A 21,352-nucleotide genomic window follows, 5' to 3' on the forward strand; every position below is an offset into this window, starting at 1 on the left:
GAAGATCTCTTCCTGACTTTACATCATCTTCCCCCTTCACAAAACACAAACAAGGTATTTTGTTGCTTTGCTTAGGTGAGGCAGCAGAGGTAACTTTTCATGTGTATGTACATGTCACACACCTAGCATAATACAACATTTATAATTACTTCTGTATTTTTATAAACTGACAAAATTTACAAGCATAGCATAGGAAGCTAGAAATGTTTCTAAATATTTTAAAGATAGTGGCAAGCCCATGAAGATGGACTAGAATAGAATGCTTCTCTCTGCTTTGATTATACTGTCAGCAGTGGTAGAGCTAGACATGGATAATATGAAGTCCATTAAAGTATATAAGGTTTAGTAATATGATACAAAACCCACAAATTCCATGTGGGTGAACATGTTGCTTTAAAGATCAAAAAGAGAAGGTCATTTCTAATAAGACTATGTCTCTTCAAAGGATTTACTTATGCCTAGCTCTTAGAGATGGAAATTAGCAAAACAGATAGCCTGCTTGAAGAAAAACATTTTGTTTCTAGTGATACTAAGGGAAAATCAAAGTACAAAAGTGCTTATGAAAAGTATGAGGAGGATATATTTTTCTCTAAGTGTTCTATTTGATAGTATTAACTTGTTTTATTAGCAATTTACTCTAATACAGTCTTAATATTGTACAATAACTGTATTTGGTTTTGTTAATGCTGCTGAAAGCAGTAATGAGATCTGAGGTTTTTATTTCATTCTAGTTAATAAGTGTTGGTTTGTTGCAATAGAAAAGTATGACATCAGTAATTTATATTGTGCTAGTGCAGAAACGTTAGCCCTAATTTTATGGTATGTAACACAGTTTGCATTTTATGAAAGAGAAAGCTCCTTATATGAGAGGAAGACCTGCAAATATTTTGTGTGTAAGCAACTATATGATCTTTTCTTCATCTGTACCTCCTTATATTTCACAACTAAAAGTCCATTCAAGGTAGGATATGCCTTTCATTTATTTCCAGCTGAGCTTTGTTTGTTTTTTAATGAGAAAAAGTACCACAGAGGCAAGAATGATTCTCTAGGAAGCTCAGGCAGCAGTTAGTTGACAGCTTTGCCCTGGTTCATAAACAAACATAACTGTTCTTGCTTTTATGAAAAAAAAAAAAAAAAAAGTCTTTGTCAAGAACAGCTGAGCTTAGTTCTTGTATTGGTTCAGGGCTTGGTTTAGGAGAACAGCTGAGACAGGGCTGGGTCCTTCTGCAGCTGAAATGTCTGCTTTGTCCTCCTGAAGGTGTGAAGGATACCGGCTGCCCTGCACTGAGGTGATTTTGTATTTTCCTGAACTCAACTGGACTTGGCAACTTGAGAGGACAGATGATAACAGTATGACTATAATAAACATTTGGACAGGATCCAAAGTGATGCTGTCTGCCTCATATGAGCCCTCAGCTCCTGGTCACCTCTGGAGGTACCCAGCACTGTGAAGGAGTGGGCTTTGAGATGCTTTGATGTTCTGCGCTTTAGAAGTCTGACTTCAGTACACCAGCCAGGCCAACACAGAGAAGTCTCGTCATTGAATCACCCTCTAGAGCAGATAAGGGACCTTCCTGAGAGAGATACAGGTCTGCATCATGCCAAGAGGAAGTACTGGGCAAATGGCTTAATTAAACTGCATGTCCAACATCTCTTACCATACATGTTGATTTTGTTTTGTATGACTTTGATCTGAAACCTATTTCCCATACATGCAGCCTTCAACTAGGTGTATAACCTGCAATGGATTAGAAACTGCAAGAAATAGTATATTCTTTTTGGCCAAGCAGTTGCAATAGGTCAGTTAAATCAACATTAAGTGCTAATGCAGAAACAGTAACTATGTATTGCTTTCTTCCAAGAACTCTCACTAAAATAGCATTTGTATGGCAAGTCATTTCCATTTCCTAGGCTATTTTTAGGTGGTCTCAGAAATATAGTCACTTGTGACAGAGGCCATAATAACCCAGTGCTTTTACACAGTTCAAAGCCAGTGCAAATTAGGTATAAGACATTAGGAAATAAAAGTAGTATTTCACAATCTTTTTTCTCTTCGTGTTGTGCACACAGCTTTTATCAAGTCTTTTTCTCCATTGTGGTGCACTTCATGATTTATATTTTGCATAAAGTGCAGAATATGTCTGTATGTGTGTAGGCATGTATATACACACACACGGAGTTGAGTACAGAAATACAATAGGATTTTTTTTACCTTCATACAGAGGTAGTTGAGCATGCAGAATGAAAGCGAAATACGCATTTGTATTAAGTGCCCTTCTAATACTATGAATTTTAAAACTTCATTTGGATAGTATCCATAGTACTTTTGTCTGTACTAAGCCATAAGCAGTATTAGCTGTGACCTTGCATCTGTTTGTTTATTTGTTTTCCTTGTTAGGTAATTTTTCTTAGTTTTCAAGCGTTGTTGGCAGTCCTAGATCAGGTGGTTTTCCAGGCAATATTCTTTCTTTGTCTCTTGGCTTGAGATTTCTGAGACTTGAACTTGCTCAGTATTTTTTTGTGTGTGTGGTCTCATCTTGGTGATGACTAAATACAGACACATGGTAGACTCAGCAGTAGCAAAGATACAAATAAACTCAATTATGATTTACTGAGTAAGTGTGCTTAATTATTAGGTCTGAGGAATGACTTAAGTCATGGATATTCAATATTTCAATTTTCTCAGAATAGAGTCATGTTTATGCTACCAGAACAAAACTTTTGCTGGTATGTTGGAATGAAAGAGCAGACATGCAAAGACTCTTTCAAATTAAACTCAAGTATTGGTAGAAGCTGGAGTTTCCATTGGACCAGTATTTATCTATTTTTAATTTTTTATTAACATTTACAAGGATAAAATTATGAGTAAATAATTTCAGGTAGCTTCTTTTTTTGATTAATGATTTTGAAGACCTCTTTGTTGTCCTTAGATATGGATCTTACTTCATGTATGTGCACAAAGGAGTGTTTTATTAAATTCTAGCAGACTTTTTCAGTTGTAACATTTATGCAAATTTGTAACTTTTTTCTATCTAAAGTCTGAGAAGAATATTAATAACTAATCCTGCATTTACCTGGCTAATTTGCATACATTTGTGCTGTATGGTAAATCACATGAAAACCTACAAGGGAAAGGCTCAGCTCTTCTAACAACTAATAGGCTATTTTTTTCTTTTGACTTGCACAAATCGAGAAATATTGCCTGTGGCAAACATAATGGAAAACTGCATTTTTAATGCTCTCACACATACTCATTTCTTTACAAAGAAAGAAGCAGATGACTGTTCTTAAAAATAAAACTTTCTAAAGCTCTGTAGCTGACAGAAGATATTGGATGCTGAAACACTTCACGTTGGTGGAATTATGATTTGCAGGTTGTATAAGGTTACCTGGATATTGCATTTGACTAATGGGAGTGGTACTGTGCCTGAAAGGGCTAGAGGCAAATCACAGCTATAAATATTTTCTCCTGAAGAGATTGTAACTTGCAAGACTGGGAGAGTGGGAGGACTGCATAAACATTGAGTTTCTGGTTTACAACACACAGTGTCCTGTGTATGGGGTTGCTGCAGGTTCTCTTTTTGAGGTGTTTCTCAGGTGATTACAGAAGTTACACATGCAACCCTTTTAACTAGGCAGTAAGTGTTAGGTGTTTACTCCAGCTAAATGCATGTGGCATCTCAATTTAGTGTGCTAGGGATAAGTTCAAAATTAATTCTCTATTGGCTTCTGAAGTAGTTCTCTTAAGTGCTTGTGGTTGTGAAGCACTTATCAGTGCCAGAATTTGTGTAACACAGAAAGGGTGCTGGTAGTAGTAGATCTGCAATGAACTGAGGTGAGATCTTGGTGTCATTTGTCAGACCTTCTCTACAAGAAGTTTTTTGCAGGGCATCTTAGCAGAAAGCAGAAGAAAACATTCAATTCAGTTAAAAAAAATAGTGAGAACAGACTTGTGTCTGCAGTGTTTAATGAGCACTGCTTCAGAGAATACTCAAAGTGAACTGGTAATAGAAACTTGAAATACAAAGTAGTAAGACAATTATTATCTGCAGAACGTCTGCAGCATGTTATATCAGGGCCACGAGAAGATGCAGTGAGGGGTGTTGGGTTTCCATGTGAGGAAAGGATGCTTCTTTACCAGTGTCCCCTCATTCTAAAACCAAGTCTGAGTGACTTAGATAAAGGCAGCACTATTTGTACACTGAACGGTTCCAGTTTTGCTGTCTAATAGGGCCCATAGTGGATTGTGCTTTGAATATTAAAAATATTTGTAGTCCTGAATGAGGATTTGAATTGCATGTATTATTTCTTTTTTTCTATACCAGGACTTGCGTTTTAGGAAAAGGTGCAATGCTGTAATTAGAAAGCTAAGAATGAGTGAGGAAGCAAGGAGAGGAAGCTACTGATTACATGTGAATATCAGTAAACAGGATGGTTGAGACAGATTTTATATGCTGCATCCTAATAACTTGCTCTTAGGTTAGGAACTGAGCCTCAGTTGCCAGCCAAACTGCTGCCTGTCTCAGGAAAGGGAATACTTAATTACTGCTTTTGTCACATGGCTAGCAGGTCCTCATAACCAAGTTACTTTTGAAATTTTAATACCTTTTTTGTGTATTTACTTTTTAATTAGCTTACTTTGTAAGTTGATTGGGCCATATCTTGATGACTCCTTTAAGGAGTTTTTGGGATTTAACATAGTAAATGCAACTGCAAAACTATTGGGGAAAACCCCCACACACACTGTTTTCTGTGTATATTACTTCTTGTTCTCTATTTGGGGCTTCCTGCAGTGACTGAAAAACTCCTCTAAGTCATTTCAGACTGAGGAAGGACCTAACCTGTTATTTATATCTAATATATTAAGAATGTGCTATGTGTTTTCTAGCAGAGGACTGTTTAGTAGTGGGATGAAGGGAGCAGGATTTCTTTTTTTCCCCAATATTTAAATATAGCTAGCAAATACTGAAATATTTATGGTTTGGCTTTAGATGAGGAAAGAATAATTTTCTTCACTCCCTTTCCTTACAGGGTATAAAAATGGTAACCAGAATTGGTTCAGTTTTGTCATATGATTTGTCTTTATGGGCCATTTTTTTGATCCAGCTTGGATCTAGTCCTATGTGCAGTAGTTCATTGCATGGGTGGTTTGTGGGTTTTTTTCTAATTCAACTAAAAGAGGTGAAATTTTCATCTCAAGAACACAGAGATCGTTACTTGAATGTCTCCTGAACCATGGAATTGTCTTATTGGGGGGAAAAAAAGAAAAAAAAAAAAAAAAAAAAAGACCAAACCAGTTATTTTTATAATAATTGAGGTGTTTTCATATATATCTTGTCATTTCAGAGGGATTTTAGTATGTACTTCCTTCTAATGCCAAGTCTTTATGCAACCATGAAGTCTGTAACCTGTTTTTTAAAAGAGAGACTCAGGAGATTATCATGAAGTTGCTGGTAAAGGTGAAATAGGGGAGGGGAGAAGTGAAGTGTCACAGGAATTGTAATGACATACAGGAACCAGCAGCTCAAACCAGCAACACTACGGAGTCCCCCCTCTGATTTTCATTGTGATTCATCCTGACATGAACTAAACCAGTTAGACCTTTTTTATTCTAATATCATTCATGGGAAAAAAGAGAGGATATAACCTCCTTTGCTCCTTATAAGGGATCTTTTTTTCCAGAAGTTTCTTTTTGTTGTGCAGCAAGGTTTCAGGGTTGTTTTTTTTTTTTTTTTTTCCCTTGGGAATTTTGGCTTTTGAAATGGAAAGTGTTGCATGGGACAGGTTCCATTAGCATCAGAGGCTTCCTACTTTTAGAACTGGCCTCTATTTTATAGCTAATACCACCTTTAAAATGGACAAGTAGAAAAGCCTTATACCAAAGCCTTAGGGGCTAACCTGGTTTTGTGCAGAAAGGAGAATGAAATTTCTCTTTGCACCACCTAGAAAGGACATCTTTTCATATACTGCAGCTAATTTCAGTGGAATGTAGCAACAGGAACAGTTGGTTTACCTGGGGAGCAACTAGAACAGATCCCATCTGACAGCGAGCTGTTCTCTTTCTGTTTTTCCAGCGTTCAGCAATGTTGCTCTCTTGCAAGCATGCGAGAGAGTGTCAGGGAGTTTGCCAGACTCTGCTGCATTGGAAACCCATCTTTCCTGAAAGGAAAACAACTTCTTAAAATCACTGAACTTTTTCTTCTGCTAAAGCACTTCCCTACCCTTAGGTCCTGAAGTCAAGACTTGAATTTTTCCAGTTGCAGTCAGTTTGATAGGAGAGCTTTGGCTTAAACTGATCCCACAATTTTTCATGTAAGCCTAGCTTTTGTTAGGTCACAGCTGCAGCATTACTGCTGCTCCAGAAAAAACATACTTAGCATTCATTCTTAGTAAATGTTTATATGTGCAGTGTATCCTTTCTACTGTATTGCTTTGGTCATTTGGTGTTTCTTTGTAGCTCTTAGTCAACTACTGTCAAACATACCACCCTGATTTGGAGTTTGTCCTCTTTAGCAAGGGTTTGCCATTAAAGCAAGGGTTTGCCATTAAAGCTACTTTAATGTAGAAGAGTAGGACTTAAAAACTTCAACTTTAGTTCAAGTTTTGAGGCATTAACTTACAAAAAAACCCAGATTTAATGAGGGATCTTGGCTTTCCATAGTAGAAAGCATGTGTTATGTGCTGAACATTTGGAGAAAAAATACCTTGAGCTAAAGGGTTAAAAAAAATATTCCAGCTGTTGCCGTCATATCCTGGACATCTTAGTTCAACAGGCATGGTTTTCATAGGATATTGTTCAAAATATTGCAGAATAAAGAAGACAGAAAAGAGAACAGAACAATACTGACAAAGTAACTGTGACGTGTGTGAGAGGTCAGGACAGATGATATGAGCCAACCTGACTCTTCCCTGTGGGTGATACATCCGGTCTTAAGGCAAAAACTTCAACTGGTCTGTGTTTTTTCTTTTAAGATGAAAAGAAGAAGGGAGAGAGAGAGAGGCAAAGAAAGGAAATAAAAAGCCAAATTTATTGCAGTCATGCTTCTTGGCAAGCAGTTCTTAATTTCTCAGGAAGGCCAAAGGTTATAGCATATCCCTTCATCACCTTGGTCTTGGTTGTTGAGGCAGATGTGAGAGAACAGTTTTTCATGATATTTTGTTTTATTATTATTCATTATTATTCCTTCAGAAGGAGTAAAACACTGATTAAAGAGGAATCCTTCTGGGTTTACTGCAGACATTGACAGTACATAATTTCCCTGGAAAGGAAAAAAGCCCCACTTTTTCATACTTATTGCTAAAACAGTGTCAGTTTCTGGGATGATGACTGAAATGCAAGTGCTGTGGTTGCAGTAGGACTGCAGTTCATTAGATAGTCTATAGTTACAAACCCATGTGAGGACTGGTGGAAAAAGATTTCAGCAGGGAAGAGATTTTAATATTTTTCTTCCAAACAACATGGCCAATCACTAGCTGTTATAGCTAGTTAGTCACTGACTAACAGACTATTCTAGTAAACAGCAGTGAGCAAAACATGCTTATTTTATGGACATAAACAAAAGCATGTAGGCATCAAAGCTAGAACTTGCCTTTAAAAAAATGTGTGTCGTGAGCACTTCTGAAATAACTTCTGAGCAGGAAAAATCCATTATTGATAAAATTACTGTAGGGACATTTTGGCTAATGTTGCAAATGTTACTTCCACCTTTATGCTAGTAATGTGGTAATGACTATAGTATTCTTATCTTTTGAGAAATCTACAACTGTCTGTTTACGCTGAGCAAAGCATTTAGCCAGTTGCATATATTCAATGAGGGCCACAGAAAGGACACAATTTCCTGACTGTAACCACAGAGTGCAAATATTGTGCCCTAAATAACACACCAGTTACTGTAAATGTCAGTAGAGGGAGTTTTGTTGACTTTGATTTAGTAAAAGCCTATAGCAAAGCCAGCTGTTAACACTTCTTAACTGCTTGTCATTGTGAAGGGGGAGCATCATTTCTGCACACTTTTGTCTTTTGATTAAAAGAGGGAAACAATTTTTCAAGCACTTACCAACAGGTGCAGAACCACAGCATTAGCTGTATTGAACTCTTTAATTTGCTCCTTTTTTTGTGTTTTACGGAGTTTGCTGGTTCTTTTTAGGAAAAAGCTGATGCCTGCCTTGGAAACGCATCATCAAAGACTAAGGGAATTTATTTCAAGTTAGTTGAGGAGCGCTTCAAGTGTGAGCTGAGCATGAAGACAGAGTGTGCATTCATATGTCTGTGTACAACACGTTTTAGTTATTTGTCACAAAACAGGGACAGAATTAATAAAAATTTATGGAACATGAAAAACAGAACAAACTAATATCTTGCTGGCCCAATCATCTTTTGTAAATCAAGACAGCTTCCAATAGTTGCCATTTGCCACAAAATGGAACTTGTTCTGCTCTAATACATAGCTTTTTGAATGATGGAGGAGACTATGCAATGAAATAAAAATTACTTTGCGGTGCTCCAGGCAATATTTTTCAGCTATAGCTTGGATGATTTTTGGAAGGGTAAAAAAAAAAGTGTATGCAAATCGTCTTTTGCAATGGAAAGTCTGCATGCCCAAGTCAAGTTGCTTGGTTGCCAGCATGCATGTTGAATGGCAGGGCAATGTGCAATTTCAAAATTGCAGATGTTGGTGAAGGTTACCAGTATGTTCAGACTGGCAGACAATACGCTAGGGAGTCCAGTCTGTGGTGGCAGGCGGTCTGGTTTCCCTATGGTCATGGATTTTGAGGCAAGCACCATTCTAAAAAGGAAGTTTGCACAGCAGCACTTGTTCCTGGGAAATAAGTAGGTGGTGACACTAATCCTATGTGTATGATCTTTAGCATTAGTGCTAGCCATGTTGTTTTCACTTATTCTTTTTCTTCTGATACAGTAAGTACTCTTAAAATGGAATACTTTGAATGGGAAATGATGGGGGAGAGCAGAAAGAAGGAATAAGCTGGTTTTGATCTGTTATGTAACACAAGGAATCATGTTTTTACTGAAGCAAGTATTTTCTCAACAAAGGCAGATGTATTGGAGCTTATGGAGGCTGACTTTGCTATAGACTTTAATGGTGTGTATTTCTGCTTCTGTGGGACTATATACATAGTTCTGTTTTTAGCATTGTCACCTTCCATGTGATTTTGTTTTTTCATCCCTTTTTGTGTTGCTGAAGCCTATGGCCTAGTGTTTCAAGACTAGCTTTTCTCTAAGTGATCTTAATTATTCTGAAGTGTAATTTTTCAGAGTAGACATCTGCATTACAGCAGAAACTGTATTAAACAACCTCTTGAGAAAAAGGTGTGGAAAGGTGAAAGGAGATAATGAAACATTGAAAATACCATGTGCTTCACTTCTTCAATGTAAAAGAATCAAAAAAGGGATTAGAATAAAATCCGCAGTTCTTCCCCTGCTTTTGCATATGTGGTGGTTGGATGCCAGGTGCCCACCAAAGTGGCTCTGTCACTCCCCTCCTCAACTGGACAGGGGAGAGGAAATATAATGAAAGGTTTATGGGTCGAGATAAGGACAGGGAGATCACTCAGCAATTACCATCACAGGCAAAAAAGACTTGACTTGGGGAAATTAGTTAAAATATATTACCATTCACATCAGAAAAAAAAAAAAAAAACCACCTTGCCCCCAACCCTCCCTTCTTCCCCGGCTTAATTCCTGTTTCTCTACCTCCTCCCCCAAGCAGCACAGGGGGACTGAGAATGGGACTTATGGTCAGTTCATCACATGCTATCCCTGCCACTCCTTCCTCCTCACACTCTTCCCCTGCTCCAGCGTGGGGTCCCTCCCGTGGGAGACAGTTCTCCATGAGCTCCAATATGGGTCCTTCGCCTGGGCTGCAGTTCTTCACCCACTGCTCCTGGCTGGGTCCCTTCCACAGGGTGCAGTCCCTTAGGAGCAAACTGCTCCAGCATGGGTCCCCCATGGAGTCACAAGTCCTGCCAGCAAACCTGCTCCAGCCTGGGCTTCCCACAGGTCACAGCCTCCTTCAGGCATCCCCCTGCTCTGGCATGGGATCTGCCATGAGCTGCAGTGTGGGTATGTGCCCCTCCATGGGCTGAGGGGCACAGCCTGCCTCACCACGGGCTGCAGGGGAATCTCTGCTCTGGTGCTGGGAGCACCTCCTGACCTCCTTCTTTGTTGGCCTGTGGGTCTGCAGAGTTGTTGCTCTCACATGGTCTCACTCCTGTCTTCCACTAGTGCAGATATTATTTTTTTCCCCCCTTCTTGATGTGCTATCCCAGAGGCACCACCACCATCGCTGGTGGGCCAGCGGTGGGTCCATCTTGGAGCCGACTGGTGTTGGCTTCATTGGACATGGGGGAAACCTCTTGGCACCTTTTCACGGAAGCCACTTCTGTAGCTCCCCCACTACCAAAACCTTGCCGTGCAAACCCACTGCAGCACAGCAAAGCTACTTTGTGCTCCTGAAGGCTTTACATGCAGAGGCTGTATAATATGTCCAGCCCTTCAGATGAAGGAAGAATAAGGGATATTTCATTTTAGCACAGAAGATGATTTCCATTCTCACTCACTTACTCGTCCACTTGTCTTTCCTTCTTCCCCATTTACAGCTTCTGCGACAGATAATGGAAGGAGATCCTGTCTAAAGCTTAAGGTCTTTGTGCGACCAGCAAGTAAGTTCTTCCGATAAAGCTTTCAAGGGTGGCTTTGTAGTGCATGCTTTATTGCGTGGTCTGGTAAACAGCAGTAAATCTTTTTTTTTAACTGTTAAATCTCGTGTATCTGTTCTGTACAGCAACATTTGTGTTATGATTTTCATCGTATTTTCGTACCATTTTTCATAAAACTTTGTTTTAAATACATGGCAGTTGCTAACTTGTTGTTTCTTAAATGCAAGACTATACTGGCATTTGGACAAGTGCCACAAACTTTAAAATATAAATATGCTTAATTATATGTAGTAAATAGATAGAAAAAAGGAAAGTGGGGAGTTGTAAGGGTGTCTTACTAACATATTTGGCTGTTATCTCTATTTTTGTTATAGACAGCTGTATGAAAACTATAGGTGTTCATGATCGTGTTTTTGATGTTAACGACAAAGTAGAAAATTCGTTAGAACCAGCAGGTTAGTATGCTTAGAGAATCTCTTCTAATGAATTTGTGTACCCCTCTGATGCTTCAGTACTTTTTTTCCTCTTCTCTCTGCATGCTTTGTATGGTACAACTGCTCAGCTTTTGCACATTTCTAGCAGTGCTAGTATCACATATGATATATTTTCTGTATCCTTTATTAATGCCGGGGAGGAACAGTATTGCTTTATTTGTTTTTGGGATGATGTGGTTTAATAAAATACAGGGTGTGCCAGTGTAAAGTTTTCACCAGCATCCTGAAATTACTGGCCCTTCCAAATCAAACACAGCATGTTGGAAAAACACTCTACTTAGTAACTGGGCCCAAAGTTCTAGAAATAGAGTCGATGGGCACAATTCATCTAGTTTCAAAAGACTATCTGAAAAACAGAACTACTGCTTGTTTACTGCTGGTGCATGACACAGGCATGCAGCTGACACACACACACTCTGAGGTATATATATACACACATATAAAAATATAAATATAAATATATATACACACATATTTATATATAAAAATTCCTATTCTGTTTTTATTAAAGGAAACTGAAGTTTGGGGGGGATGTGTATCTTTTTTTGCAAAACACTGTTTTAAGAATGAGAATAAGCATCATGCTTGCAATGTAAAACCCCTCATCTACCCAGGGCAAAGTTAGATCAACTTCCACCATCAATCAAGCCGATGTGTCACTATGTAGAAAATGTATTGTTTGTATGGCTCAGGTTTATGACAAATAGAAGCATGTTTAATTCTAGGGGTGTGATTAATCCCACCAACTTCAATGGGATAGCTTATAACACTAAAATTAGGCAGGTATATAGGAGAAGTATTTGCAATAGTAGTAATACCGGTTTGTTTTATGTGTACCTACGCTGCGTATACAGTGTTGTATTCAAGTCTCAATAATTAAAATACACAGTTAAATTAACAAATTATACCAGAAAAAAATCACATACCATTTAGCACATACCCTTAAGAACAGATTACCGAGATATTTTTTTTTTTTTCTCTTACGCTATTTGAAAGAGACTTCCCCTTTGGTATGAAGCAACATACTATTTTTTTGCTCTTTATTATTTGCAGTTCCTTCAACTGAAAGTCATTATTTATACAGAAGTATCAATAAGGCTTTCACAAGTTACCCTGTTATTTACCTATGAATATGCGATAGATTTTATTCTTTTTCTTTAAGAGGATTTTCAGAACTCTCTTAGAAGTGGGGGTTTTTTTGAGAATTGAAGGTGTTCTCTAAGCAAATCTAAATGCAAGGAGAGTGCATGTAGGTGCATTTGTACTTTTATTAACAGTGTTCTTCTACAGAAGACATTGGGATGATCTTTCCCTATCTTTAGATAACCCATGAATCTAAAAACTCAGTGCACTTCTTTACATTTTGTGATGTGGTGAACATGGGCTTATTAATGTGTATTTCTCCTGTTACTGGTTTACCAAAGAGATCATCTGAGTAATAAAAGCCTGCTTTTAGTGAACTTGCTGATCATTTCTTTTCAGCAGTGCTGCTCACTTCCCACTGAATGGTATACCTAACTAGCACCATCACAAAAGCATATCATTAGAAAGCAGCAGGCAAACCATGGAACCAAAATCATACAAAGAACATCCTGCTGTCTAAGATGAAATATTGGTTCTGTTACCAGGAGGAAATAATAGCTTTAATGAGAAGATTTGAAACCAAAAATTTCTACTCCTGACATCAGTGTATATTTGCATTATTATTTGGACCAGTCACCATTAGATAAACAGCTATTCCCAGATCAGCCAGCTGCTGTCACACTTTTCTGCCACTGCCTCGTTGGATCTTGTTGCATGTGATCTGTGCCATGTACTAATTTACCTGCCTCTGATGTGCATCTTCTGCTTCTGTGCTCTCCCCTAGCCTGCCACTGTCTTCTTCCACAGTAGACAGAAGAGTTGAGAGGCAGGAGGGTAATGTTCAGTGGATTATTTACTGTCACCTTTCTTTTAAAAATCACCATTTGCGTGATCTTTGAACCCTTGTAATTTCACTGGATTTGTTTGGGAATTTGTAGGAAACTGGTCTATAGAGACCACACGCTTGTTTCAGAGGTGATGACAGTAATTGGCCCTATTCCTATCCTCCCCTTCTCTTCCTCCTTAACAATAAAAATAAAAAGTCCCTAAACAAAAATTGCAGCTGTGCCTGTCGGGCAAAATTATACCTGAAGCATGTGATCTCAAAAATTCATAGCTGTCAAATTAATTCTTTTCCTAATTACTACTGGCATTCCCAGTCATTAGCAGTGACCTTCCAGATTTTACTCAGGAACTCTTCATCACTTGCCTTCAGTGTTTAAAATAAAGCAAAACATTTTCCCCAAGCATTAAAGGTTGTGCAACATTACAACTGTGCACCTCCAAGGAAAATCATATTTGTAAAGTGACTTTAAGAACCACAGATTAATTGTGCGCTCTAATATACAAGTTCAGAAACCTTGGGACTGAGCTGGGAGAAAACTCAGATGATTTCTTGAAAGAAACCCTTTAATGTTACATGCAAATCAGTTCTTCTGTCAAGAATGGCTCTATAAAAATGACATCATAGAAGACCTCCATATTTTTCATTTAAGAGAAGTAATCTGTTTAGTTTAGGGCTTTTTTGCTGATTTTTTTCAGCAGTAACCAGTGCTCTAGTCGTGGCAGTATCTGATAGTCAAAGAGAATGAGGATTTATTACTGCTCTAAACTAGTTCTGCCCTATTGTGTTTTAATGCTGACTCATGGAGGTAATTAGGACAAAACTGTTGACATTCAATGTTGCAAATTCAGAGTTATTTGCAATTTTATTGATGATGCAAGAGGTAGAAGGTAATGCACATCATTCTCTTCTGTAGTTTTAGTTCATCAGCAGTGAGTAAATGTTTCCAAACTGGGAAGAGCTGACTCTATATGAAAGGAGGTAGAGCTGACAGTTAGAACAGGGATATTTTTCCCTGTAACATTTTAGAGTATGATTTAATTGGAAAGCTGCTCTTGTGAAGTACTTTATTCTCATTGTGGTGTTACCAAAATACTAGAGTGTAGCTCAGAAGCGAAATATGAAACAGCTTTTTGTACTGACAACCACTGGAGCTGGCACTTTTCAGGAGCCAACATTCACTGAAATTTTTAGATGCCTTTGGAGTAATTCTGGAGGAAGAATATTAGGGCCTTGTTCAGGGCCCAAGTGCCTGGGAGGGTCTCCTGGCTGTGCATGGTGAGGAACTGTAACCAAAGTAAATCCAGCCAGTCTCTTTCTTACAAATGTGAACATATTTAAAGCTGATCAGCACTCGTTTTTCATACTTTTACCTTGAGCAGCACTGAAGACCTGTTGATAAGCTTGATGTAATTGTAGCATCAATTAGTGCTGGAAAAAAACAGGATAAATTGCTAATCCAGTTTACCGTGCACCTTGCTGTGTAACTGAACTAGAGCTGAAGAGCCTATTAACCTAAATTATGCTAAGTGCTCTACCTGCTTTTGTGCTAGGTGTCAAGGGTATGAAGGGGAGGGAGCTTGCTTCTAGCTAAAGCTAAGTAACATGAAAGGCTTTATACCAATGTGGCATGGTGATCCCAGTGTCCTGACTCCTGCTTCCCTTAGTGCCTTTAATTGGAATTGCACCGCTCTCACCCAGTGTAATCCTGGCAGTGCATTTTGTTGAGATGGGAGCTACGTGACAGATATATCATAGATGCGTCAACGTCTCTCATAAAATGGGGGAGCTTATTAAACTAAGTAGTGAGATACTATTAATTTTCCTGGAAACTTAGGCACTCTAAAATAACTTATGAATACCTTCTGAAGCCACTTCACACTTCCTAAAAAGGTTTAGCTTGTTTCATTCATTTAGTACTAAGAAAATTCAAACCCACAGCTGGCTTTTTATGGCAAGCCTCAGACAGATTACTTTTAAAATAGCCAAGTTAGATAGCTGTGGACATGGATGGCTTTGAAGAGAAAAATACCACACCTGTAACAACACTGATGGTGAATTTGATTTTGCCTGCCTTTTTTTATGTTACAAGCTGTGGCTTTAAAGCTGATCTTCAGTTTACAAAAACTAAGAGCTTTATTTGGTATCATAACTTTAGTATTTGCTGCTGTGTTCTCTTCTGCCACTAATGTATAAGCACATTTTTTTCCCAAATCAGCTGATGCATTTTTCATTAGTTTTAGCAGCATATTTGTAAATCTGCATTTTTTGTTCCATAAAAGATAGTCTCTAACCTATGAGGTTTTCCAGATTGAGTATGTATTCTGTAAAATCAGAGATTGCAATGTGTTAGCCTTTAAAATTTTTTTTCAAGAAAGGGAGACTGCCCTTAGCCCTGTGCATCCCCAGATGCAGTATACTTCAGTGGAAATTTTATGTGTGGAAGTGGAACTTATGCTTGGGCTTACAGGCTGTCATTTCAAATTCAGAAGCCAAAATCTGTAACTCAGTAAGGGGATTAACTGTGAAATTAATTCTGAGCACATGCTACTCTTTCTTCAAGCCTTTTTGAAAACTGGGTGTTTTTATTTAGCTGCCTCCCTATTGACATTGCTATCTAATGAGCCATCCAAAGCTAAAGCTACAGTCTTTTATTAGAAGAGGAATCTTTCATTCCTCAATCTGCTGAAATCAGACTTACTTTCTGCTCCTCTGGTCTTCAGTGGGAGTTTTGCCAGTAAGAAATGCAGGACTTGGCCCCAAGTTGGTTACATAATGAGGTATTACACGCTTGTGAAAGTCAATGACAGCACAAGGTTCATTGCCCTATTTCATAAAGGCACTGAAATCTACTTACAGTTGTCGGCTCAGTGAGAGTTTATTAAGGATGCAAAATCTCATTGGAATGTATGCTTTCTGTTTGAACAGATGATACCGTACATGAGTCAGCCGAGCCATCCCGTGGTGAGAATGCGGCACAGACACCAAGGATACCCAGCCGGCTTTTGGCAACTCTATTGTTCCTCCTGGCAATGCTTTTGATATTATAGCACAGTATGCTCCGGCAACCTGTCGCAGAAAATATCAGGGTCTTGGAACATCAAAGATCCACCTAACTGCTCATCCCAGGAAAGGGACTTTATTGTTTTTGCAGATGTCAAATTGTTATTTTTCCCTTTTCCCTTTTCTTCTCCCTTTTAGCCTGAACTCAGCAAAAATTTGAAGGGGATAACTAGCTTCAGCACCCATCCCTACCTACCCTATGACTTTCTTAACCCCTCCATATAAATAAAAGGACTCCAAATGAAAATGCCAAACTATAATAGTGACACTAGTGATTCTTATTCTCCTCTGCATTCTCCTTTAAGAAGTCACCTCTGTTAGCTCACTGTGTCATCCATGTGGACAAGGAATAGTGGCAGACATAGTCAGTGAAGGATAATGAAAGTGAATGAAAGCCTGAGAGAGTTTTTCTCTCTGATACAACATTTATGCCTTCTCATTCAGCACTGTAAGATGATCATGCAAGGCATCGTGTCACCATGTCAGGACTGGAAGGGAAATATTAAGAATAGATATAATATAACACCATTTCCTCCAGGAGTTTCTAAATGAACAGGCTTCTGAAAGGGAAATGGGATGTTTCTTACAGGACTGTTTTGAAACATCTTTGACAGTAGAATTTGTGCTCATGAGTAGAAATGCTGTCTTTGGTGAGAGGAAGAAGTTAGTATTTAGGAATGTTAGCACACAGCAGGCAAGGTCAGGTTTAGGAAACTTCACTGGGGGTGTGAGTGCCTCTGTTATTTCGTTTTAAGGGGATAATGCACACCGGATTATTTTATTTTAAAACAAATCACCGTGGTGCTACAATTTTTTTCTTGAAATGCAGAGGCACTTTTGAGAATAAAGTGACCTTCCCCAGCGCTGACTTAGTAGCTGATAGCCTTGGATGCTGCTCTGGGTGTTAATACATACTGAGAGAGGATGTCAGTGGCCAGAGGAAATATGTTTAGGACACAGGATCTCCAGTGTGCTCTTGATTTGTCTCTCCTGCAAGTTCCTCAATCATGGGAATAAACCATACGTAGAAAAATATCCAGGACAGTCTAGTAGCATTGTTTGGTTGGTTGGGGGGTGGGGGGGGTGGGGTGGGGAGAAAAGAAGTGTGGAATATGAATTCAAGTGTTGATTTTCTTATCTTTTCCCCTTCCAGCACAGTTTGAAGAGTAGAGGAAATGTGTTTATCAGCCAGAGATAAACTAGATGGGCTCCCAAAGACTTAACAAAATATTTTTTTAAAAATCCACTAGAATAGAAAATACATTATTTAGATATACTTTATGCTGAGAGTGAGTATATATGCTTGTCCTATTTAAACATGTGAGAGAAGTGGTAACCCTTGATGCAATTAGGAAATGGGACTGTCTTGTTTGGTGGAATTAGGAGTGACCCTGTTTAAGGAATCTAAGCCTTGGCTATCATAGAACTTTTACAAGTCATTTGCCAGGAAGTGCAAGCCTTGGGGTGTTTTTTGGCTAGGCTGCTATGAAATTTGGACTGCTAAGCATAGCTAGGGAAATATCAGATGAAGATTGAAGCAGAGCTTTTCTAACAAAAACTGTGATAATTACATTAAATGTGAAATTAAACATGGAGCACATTCAAGCCAAACAAGGATTTTCCGAATTAATTCTGAAGAAAAACGCTGCCATAACAAAACTCAGTGATACCATTAATGGACAGCACTTTGTGAGCTTTTTTTTAACGATGAAAAGCTTTCCAGAAGTTGAAGCAGCCCGCTATTCAAACAAGGAGGAAAGGGGGAAGTGATTTTAAGGTGTAAAGGGAGGTTTGTGCATGCTAAACTATGATCTGGGCTTGCCTGATGTCATACACCATGGTCATTAATGCAAGGCTTGTGCTTACAGGAGGAATGCAGGAAATTTCCTGTAGTGTGAAGTGCACACAGTCTAAACAATGAGAGAAGTCAACATCTCATTACAGGCTGTCTGGTACTTTTCTCTGTTTAATGTGGATGTGCTTGGTACACACAGTAATACTTCCTGTAGGAAGGAATTAAAAAGCTTTGGATGAGGTGAGATTCATCAAAATGTACCTTATCAAATGGATTTTTAACCAAAAGTACAGATACTATTGTGTGATTGGTAACCATATCAAAATGACTTTTAGCAATTGCAGGCAGTCATATCGATAGTGCCAATTTAATGTAGAAGTGGTGACTTCATTTTTCATCCTTTGTCCCTGGATGGTGTTGGAGTTCAAGATGTATGTTTATCCACAGAAAAGGATTTTCACTAGTCTTACTCCTGGTGAAATTCACCCCTTTGTTTTATCACAGAGCCGTCCTGAGCAGCTAAGGAGCAACACACGTGATGCAGCTGCAAGGCAGCCACAAAACCAGGTGGTGTGGCTGGGAGTGTACTAGACACTGTCAGTTTGATGGTTGATGGCATCAGGCAATCCCAATCATACCAAGTGCATAAATGCTGATGGGCTTTGTGTTGCATTGCAAATCTCTGGATGGTTTAAATGCAGATATTGGTGCAAATTAAGAGGATTTCTGCACCCTTCCCGTTTATCTTCCCCAGCTTAAGTCTGAGGGACTGGTTCTCCCTCAGCCTAGGTGGCTTACTTACTGCCATGAGCTGCACTCCTGGCTGCCAAGGGCACTGCAGTGCGAAGCAGGGAAAATAGGGATCGGTGGGTTTAGTGGATACTATGTATCCTTTAATAGACAAGGTAACATTTCGTGTTAGTTTAGAATATTGTTTTGTACTGTACTTACTTGGATGGTGAGGAAAGACAAGTAAAGCTATGTTCTTTAAATTCTGTATTATTAGCAACCTCTGTTGTATATAGTGTTTGATAATAAAGTATTAATTTGTCTTTTGTAAGTGAGAACAATAGACTTTCAGGATATTAAAATCACGTGTTGATTACAAGACAGAGCTTTGAAGCATCAAGTGTGATCATGGCTGAGAACTGAGAGACAAGTGGCCATGACACTGCAGCATACAGAACTCATCTTTGAAAATCATTCATCTATTGCAAGACTTCACAATGTCAAGACCTGGAACAACATGACTTTTGATGATCAATGTTTTGTCCTCAGTGTTTAAAGGTCTGATGTTGGAGCCCTGTGGTTTCTGTGTTAGTTTTTGTTCTTTTGTATCATGTTTGTTTCTAAAAAGGCTTTGGGGATATAACAGCTCTTCTGTTATTTTTTTTTCTTTATTTTTTCTTTATTTTTTTTCTTCCTGTTTTCCTTCTGCTTTTGTTTCCATGAATAGTTTTTTCTAGAAAGGATCTTGCCAGTGTCATGTGCGATATATGTATGTACCTGGTTCCAAAAGAACTAGAAACAAATTTGGGAGATACTCAGAGTAGATGGGTAGATTGTTTCCTTTCCTATATAACTTTGGAAGGAAAATGGTTGTATTTGTACGTGTTGATTCCCATCCCTAGCCCTCAAAACTGAACTTAATCCATTGCCTTCTGAGAGCAATGGTTCAGTTGTTTTCAGAGGCTTAGAGTTAACTCTTCCCCTCCTTTCATTACACTTGGATTTTGTAATCACCAGTTTTAATGTACAACCCTCCACACTTCCCTCTTCTTGCCCTTCCTCCTCTCCCACCCTCCTCCTTTTTTTAATTTGGAGCTGTGAATGGGCAGATCTGTTTCTGGTCTGGCATCACTGAGTTTTTCCCATGCATTTGCCCTCGAGCTTCTCGGATGTGAGACAAATCTCCCTACAATAGGCTTGCTGCCATTGTCTGTACAGTTTAATAGATGCTGGCATGTTGGAGGTTACCCATGAGTCTGCGAAATCCGCTTTCCATGCTTACTCTTGACACCCCATTGAAGACACTCATTGTGTATGCATCTGGGTATGAAAGTCCAGCTCAGTGTGGTCCTGTGCTTGTACTGCCCTGCTTTGCAGTTTCTTTGCACTTACTCATTGAGTGCTGTTTTTGAAATGCTTACATTATATGAACTTAAAAGAAAATGTTTAAAAGAACAAAACCCCACACACACAAAAAAACAAAAACCACCCCAAATCCCTGCCCCGTAAGATCTGTATTTGTATATACACGTGTCCGTACAATTATACCTAAATAAAATTAAAGATTTTCATCATTTTAATTGGTTCTTTTAGGCTACATTTTTCTTCAATTAATTACGTCTTTATTTTGGGAGCTATTTGTACCTACCTTACATAGAGTCATAGAATGGTTTGGGTTGGAAGGGACCTTTAAAGGTCATCTAGTCCAACCCCCTGCAATGAGCAGGGACATCTCCAGCTAGATGAGGTTGCTCAGAGCCCTGTCCAACCTGACCTTGAATGTTTCCAGAGGTGGGGCAAGCAGTGAGGAGGATGATTGGGAGTGTGAAGAATGCAGTGGGCATAACAACTGACTGTCTAGAGCTGTAACTGCCGTGACCTGGCTGATATAAAGCCTGGCTGCTCTGCTCTTCACTTTTATTTAATGTGTTCATAGCTCTTTCAAATACTTAAGAGAGTAAGGAATTACATCAACCAAGTGCTGGAGCATTACATGTTTTCTACCATCACTTTTGCCCTTCTCTGGGCCTCCTGAGCAGACTTTATTACTCCCCTGGGTAACAGGTGGTTGTACAGCTGTAACTTTTGCTTCTTGACAAACAGAGCCAGGCACAGAGGTGTGCAAACAGGACACTTGCACACGGTGCCCCTCAGACTGACAAAAGAGACGGGGTTGGAAGTGGCTTTGAAATCGCAGCCATGTTTTTCTTTACAAATGGAGGAAAAGGTCAGAGAGCAGATGGGATAGTTCGAGCAAGGGTGCCTCCTGAAGGGAAGGAGAAGGATAGGGAAGTGAGCAACTGGCTGGCTGTTTCTCCTCCCCCGTCCTTCCACCCCTGCCCCCAGAGGCTGATGTAGTGCCTCTAAAATTGCACGGGACTGGATTGGGGTTGACTTGTATTTAGATCTGAAATGGTTGTCTTTGGCAGTGCCAGCTCGCTGATCATGTGATAGGTTTAACCTGAGAATTTAGGTCATTGAAGGTGGGGGGCACATACCAAAACCTATAATACATACACCATGCATTCAAAACTCAGCTGTAATTACACCATGTTAGCATTAAGCTCACTGAAAGCTTTTTATTAATTTAATTAGTTGACAGGGCAGCAAGTACTAATTATAACTTATTCTAACCTTCCTTACAAATAAGAAGTGACAGCTTGGTAA

The 21,352-nt window shown here is 39.0% G+C and overlaps 1 protein-coding gene across 1 annotated transcript in view; it reads left to right on the forward strand.

Moving 5' to 3' along the window:
- The window catches only part of EFNA5 (ephrin A5), a 209,937-nt gene extending 192,726 nt beyond the window's left edge, over window positions 1-17,211 (forward strand). Inside the window, exons 3-5 of the mRNA XM_040580584.1 lie at window positions 10,618-10,680; window positions 11,052-11,132; window positions 16,027-17,211. Of these exons, the coding sequence (XP_040436518.1) occupies window positions 10,618-10,680; window positions 11,052-11,132; window positions 16,027-16,148 (266 nt within the window). The 3' untranslated portion in view covers window positions 16,149-17,211. The remainder of the gene's footprint in view (window positions 1-10,617; window positions 10,681-11,051; window positions 11,133-16,026) is intronic.
- The last annotated feature ends 4,141 nt before the right edge of the window (window positions 17,212-21,352 follow it).

Source organism: Falco naumanni, chromosome Z (assembly GCF_017639655.2).
Source record: "Falco naumanni isolate bFalNau1 chromosome Z, bFalNau1.pat, whole genome shotgun sequence".
In the NCBI taxonomy this organism is placed as follows: domain Eukaryota; kingdom Metazoa; phylum Chordata; class Aves; order Falconiformes; family Falconidae; genus Falco; species Falco naumanni.